Source organism: Colletotrichum higginsianum, chromosome 9, assembly GCF_001672515.1.
Source record: "Colletotrichum higginsianum IMI 349063 chromosome 9, whole genome shotgun sequence".
Classification (NCBI taxonomy): domain Eukaryota; kingdom Fungi; phylum Ascomycota; class Sordariomycetes; order Glomerellales; family Glomerellaceae; genus Colletotrichum; species Colletotrichum higginsianum.
The window spans coordinates 482,639-488,119 of NC_030961.1; the positions used below are offsets into that span (position 1 = coordinate 482,639).

Below are 5,481 nucleotides of genomic sequence, written 5' to 3' on the forward strand. Positions count from 1 at the left end.
GCTGAGACGCCGAATCCCACAATGGACCTAGCGAGCGACGCGGCAGCTATCTTCATGCCCACCGGCCGGCGAAGCAATCCGCCCTTTTCTAGATAAGCAAATAAACCCACAATTATCAGGTCCCTCCGCCATCATCAAAGTCGTAACGATCGAAAGAGGGTCAGTCATTTCGTAAGCGTGAACAACCAGCAAAAGAAGTGAAATGTGGGATTGCCTCCGGAGTGCCCTCAATGGCAATTCCCCCACTCAACCCCTGGAGCCATGTAATCGCTAGCCAGAGAGAGGGGGAGAGAGAGAGATGCGTATGCAAATCGTCACCAGAGTGGTTGATCGGGAAATTGGTCTCAAAAGATTTCCAAGAACAAGGTTCCAAGGTGAAAGAACGCCTCGGCGACAGAACACAGCGCTGAGCGTGTCATAAGGCCTGTACATGTGGTCGTGGTGATTGATGATGCCGTCTAAATTCTCGCGAGTCCGAATGCTTCCTAACCGCAGATGACCGCCACTAGCGCTCTCGCCATTGGGATATGAGCGGCCATCCACCTAATGCGATGCTGAGAGGTATAAAAGAAAGAAAGGAAGAGGTGAAACAAGTGTGCTCCAGACGCCTTGTATGCAAAGAAATGCCCCCCGGTGGGTATATGGGTATGATGCGCCTGGGAAAGTCCTGAAATTCTCCCAAAAGACCTACTTCGACATAGAAATGAGGCGTTCAAGCCGTCTCTCCAACGCAGAAGAGTTCGATCTCGCCAACTCCTCCCGATACGGTGTTGCGGGCCCCCTCGCGCCACTCGATGAAGGCGATTTGAATGTCGTCGTCGCTAGCGATGGTGACAAAGTCGCCGTCCTCGTCCTGGTAACGCAGTTTGAGCATGCCCTTGCTGATGCTGCTGCTGGTGAACCTTGCGAGCTTGGCGTCGATCCGGTCAATCAGGGATTGGTACGTGATGTTGAAGGCAACAACCAGCGTCACATAGTTGCCGCTGTCGACGAAGTTAACCTTGACCTTGAGCTGCGTGGGAATTGGGAGGTCAGGGCTGGCAAGAGGGTTCGTCGAAGAGCCGCTGATGCCACTACCGGGAGGCGGAGACAGCATCGCATTCATGGACGCGGCGGCGTCAATGCTGAGCTGTCGGTCATGAACAGAGTTGGGCGTTCCTTGACGAGGGTAGATGGGCTGGGCAGGGAACTGCGACATTGTGCCGCCGTAGCTTCCGGACTGTTGGTGGCCATACTGCCGCTCTCGCTGCGATCCGGGGCTCTGTGTGTTCGTTCGGATGGGCACATCATTCATCCTGGGTGAGCCGGTTTGCGACCGAGGGATGTTCTGATCGTGGGCGGGGTGCAGGTGAGGCGGGATGCCCGGCACGGCGGGGACGGGGGTGCCGCCCTGAGTGCGGCGGATGCCTCCGGGACCGTTGATATCGGGCGTGCTGTACGATCTACTACGCTGCTGCTGCGCCGCGCTCTGGCTGTTAGACGCCATGGCCGGCAGCGAGGGCCCACGGGGGTTCCTGTGCTGGGATGAACCGTCTCGGGAGGGAGCGCGGGGCATCGCCGGCGCGGTGTATCTCTGGTTGGGATCCTCCCACCCCGACCCAGGCTGTGGCGTAAGGGACTTGGGGAATTGATAGCCAGGGTTGGGAAACATGCCGCTTGCTGCACTCGTGCGTGAGGAGACAGGCGATTCGGCCACTGGGGAGAAGTATGAGTCGCCACCGCGAGCGCCGGGCGAAGACGCGCCAGCAGGAGGCATCTGGGTCGTGAGACTCAAGGGCGCAGGAGGTTGGGGGAGCGGGAATCGGGGCGGCGGCGCCCTCACCATGCCAGCAAGGCTCTCGTTCGTCGCGGCACGTTGCCGCAGGCTCGTGCTCGACGCGTTGCGAGGCAACATGCTGCCACCGGTAGACTGCGTCGGCACCGGGAACTGGGCAGGAGCCGAGGCTGCCGGCCACAGCTCGTCGTCGTCGTCGTCGTCCTGCTGGTTGAGATAAGGGTTCTCGAGCTTGCCGGCATTCTCGCGGGTCCAGGCAAAGTCGGGCGCTGCCTGATCAGGGCTAGCTGAAGCCTTGGGCGCATTGTCCTTACGTTGCGCCTCAAGGGCAATAGCCCATTTTTTCATCTGCTCCTCGTTGGTGTACTTGATCATGAAGTTCTCCACGCCAGGGTCGCCCTTCCACCAGATCTGAACGCTGTAGGAACCTGTCGTTTGGTTAGTGCCGAAGGCGTGCACAGATGGTTTCCGGTGCTTACCAGGCTTTGCGAGCGAGACCACGTCAGTGACGTTGGTCATGAAGATCCGGCCCTTGAGCTGAAGCCTGGCATTCTTGTTTCTGATTTTGGGGCCGGTCGATCTGGTCTTGTCCTTCTTGTCCTTGCTCTTGTTCGCCGAGATCTCCTTGCAGCAAAGTAAAATGCATTCGAAAAGATAAATCTCGTACTGTTAACATTAGCACGAGGCTCGAAGCAATTAGGGGGGGGCAAAAGGGGAGCAGCAGCCTCTAGAGTACTCACGTCCTTCTCTTGTTCACTCTTGCCCGTGACGACAGTGTAGACGCCATGCATCAATAAGCGGCCAAACTGTTCCACTCGGTGATTCTTCCAGTCGTCCACGCGGTTTCGCAAATCCTCCAGAGCCTCGTCCAAGAGATCGCGGTTCACCTCCTCGTTGGCTTTAGAGAGCACCCGTTCCGCGGCTTCGATGCCGGCTGCCAGATCGGCCTTGATTTCCTCGTCATCGCTTTTCTTCATTAGGTCCTTCAGCAGCAACGGGTACTTGACGAGTCGCTGCATGGGCTTGAGCAGGAAACCGTCCAAGGTGTTGAAGTCGGCGGCGACGGGATGCCCGCTGGCCTTGATCTGGTCGAAGACCTGGTTGGCGACCTGGGCGGCCTTGCGCTGGTTGGCAATGAAGGGCCTGTAGATGTCAAAGGCGTCTTCGTATGTAACAAACGGAGATCCCCATTGTTGCACCTGTTTGGGCATGGAGTTGGTGGTCTCCACACGGATCAAGAACCTGCGTTGAAAGTCGAGAATGGCGTTGATGTTGAGGAAGATCTGGTGGATCGTGTCGCCGGTGATGATTCCCTTGGTCTCCAAGCTGCTCTTGAGGTCGTAGAGGTTCTCCAGATCCTGCACATATTTGCGTTCCGTGTCGACCAGCTCCTTCACGATGTGATCCCTGTAGCTCAGTTTGGAGCCTGGTTCGATGGGCAAGTCATCGTCAGGGTAAGGTTGCAGCTGCAGCAGGAGGCCTCTCTGCTCGGCAATATCGAGGACGTAGTTCACTACTTGGGTGGTCTGTGACGGGGTTAGACAAGTTGAGGAGCATGGTGTTTCGAACGCCCAGGGCCGCGAGTACGGGAAGAGCGGCCGTTTCACATACCTTGACAAAACCAGTTGTGTCGTTACCAAGCACGTCGCTAATGACGAAGCATTCCGCCGAGGGGATGCCCAGGTCCTTCAAGCATGCCTGGATGAACTTGAAAAGGGCGATTTTTGCTTTTTTGCTGTCATTGGCGTTGGCGTTGGCCTCCTCGATCTCGAGCGGCTTCTCGGGCTGCAGGGCATTGTAGATGTCTAGGAGCGGGTATCCGGTGCGGAAAAGGCTCCACAATGACTCGACGGGATCGTTGGGATCGAGCTGTTGCAGATAGGGGTCGAAGTTGGGGACCTGTGATAGGCGCAGCTTCAAGGACATGCAGATTTGGTAGAGGGATCGCGAGGCGTCGGCCTTTTGGTTGATGATATTGGCGGTCGCGACGACGGGGCCGCCATTTTGCGGGGGCGTGACTGTTGACGCAGTGTTGAAAGAGGCTAGCGAGCCGGATGACGAGGTGAAGACTGTCGAGCCGGAAAGCTGGCTGGCGCGGGGCGCATTACTCATGGTATTGGTGAGGCCGCCAATTCCGTTGGATTGCTGGAAAACAGGAGCCGTATTCGTTCTCAGGAGGGGAGCATGAGCCATGACGTCCTAACCCATCCGCCAAAGGAGGGAGGAGGCGAGGACTCGGTCGGAAGACGAGTGTCGGGAAGATTGTCGACTGTCTCGGGCGGGTATCGTGGCAGGGTTTCGAGGCGAGGCGAGGCGGTGGAAAAGCGGTGGAAAATCGATGAAGCGCTTTCCTATTCCAAGTCGAAGAGGACAGGGTCACGTCATCCAGCGCTAGGGGATCTCGAAAGTCGGTCTGGTCGTGGTCGAGTGGGCTCGAGAATCGAAAGGGGGTATTCGGTGGCTGGGGCGGGAAGCGATGGCGATGTAGCGGTCGCGGTCGGTGTCGGGGAAAGTTCTTGAGGGGGATTTCGACGCCGTCGCGACGAAAGGGGAGAATGAGAGAGAGGAGGAATGGGGGGGTGGTAAGGGAAGGGTGGTTTGTTCTGTTCGAAGAAAGGCGGGACCGGAGAACAAGGGGAGGGGGTCGGCGGGTTGAGCGGGTTGAGCGGTGGGTGATGGGCTTTGGGCTTTGGGCCGCTATGTTGTTTTTTTTCGCTTGTGGTGTCGAATAGGCCCTCGCCGATCCTTCGTTTGGGGGTTCTCAGTCAGTCCTCAGCAGGAGTAGTAAAGAGTAGCAGAAGGGGAAAAGGAGGGATGGGACTGTGTGTGCGAGTGGTGTTTGTGTTGTGTAACAGAAGTGCCGGCGCCGAGGGTCGGTGGAGGAGAGAGGTTGGGCTGATTCGAGAGGGTCTCTCTCTCTATTGTCGAGTCGATGAGTCGAAGTTGGCAGAGCGGTGCGGAGCGGTGCGGGCTATCGGGGCGAAACAAGTTGCCTTTCCGACCCCTGCGCGATGGGGGTGTAGTGGCAGTGGTTTATGGTCCTTTGATCCCTTCTGTATCCGTAGTGTCGGGCGGTATCCGTAGCGGCGTGTTGGAGCCTGGACGAATCCGACGATGTTACTGGGGATGGGGATGTGTGTGGGTGGGTAGACGGGGACGTCGTCTTTAAGCGGGTGTCTCTCTGTTGACGCAGACTGGGTAGGTTTGGTTTGGGTATGGGGATGGGCTTTTGCCAGTCCAGGTTGGTGTTGAGGTTGCTGGAGTCGGCGACGTTGATGTTGCAGGACGCAGGCGGCTGGTGCAGTGGGGATGCATGAGGGAGGCTTGAGGGGACCAACCCAGGGGACTTAGTCTTGGGGCGTGATTGGTGCCCAATTCGAATTAAGGGCCAAGGGGCTAGAAATTCAGTTTAAGTAACTTGTGCACCCTAACCTTATACCTATTGTACTACCTAATTAGGTATAACCCTTACATTTAATTAATAGTTAACTACTTACTTAAATTAGTAAAAGTTCGTAATAATAGTTTTATTATTAAAAGTAAAAGTAAGGGGGAAAATTAAGAATAGAGTTATTACTTATATTTTTTACTATTAAATTCTTACTTAAAAATAATAAATATTAATACTTATAATAACTTTATTACTAGTAGAGTTCTATTAGACTATTAGTAATAATAATATTATTATTATTAGCTTTAGAAAATTC

At 55.6% G+C, this 5,481-nt stretch overlaps 1 protein-coding gene across 1 annotated transcript; it reads right to left on the reverse strand.

Annotated features, from left to right (window-relative positions):
- Positions 1-712: 712 nt before the first annotated feature.
- CH63R_12398 (CDC24 Calponin) lies at positions 713-3,967 on the reverse strand (the record flags this gene model as incomplete). Its single annotated transcript, XM_018307372.1, has 4 exons — positions 713-2,202; positions 2,254-2,440; positions 2,515-3,300; positions 3,386-3,967. The coding sequence occupies 4 exons, from the start codon at positions 3,965-3,967 to the stop codon at positions 713-715; spliced, it is 3,045 nt and encodes a 1,014-aa protein (XP_018151789.1).
- Between the last annotated feature and the right edge of the window lie 1,514 nt (positions 3,968-5,481).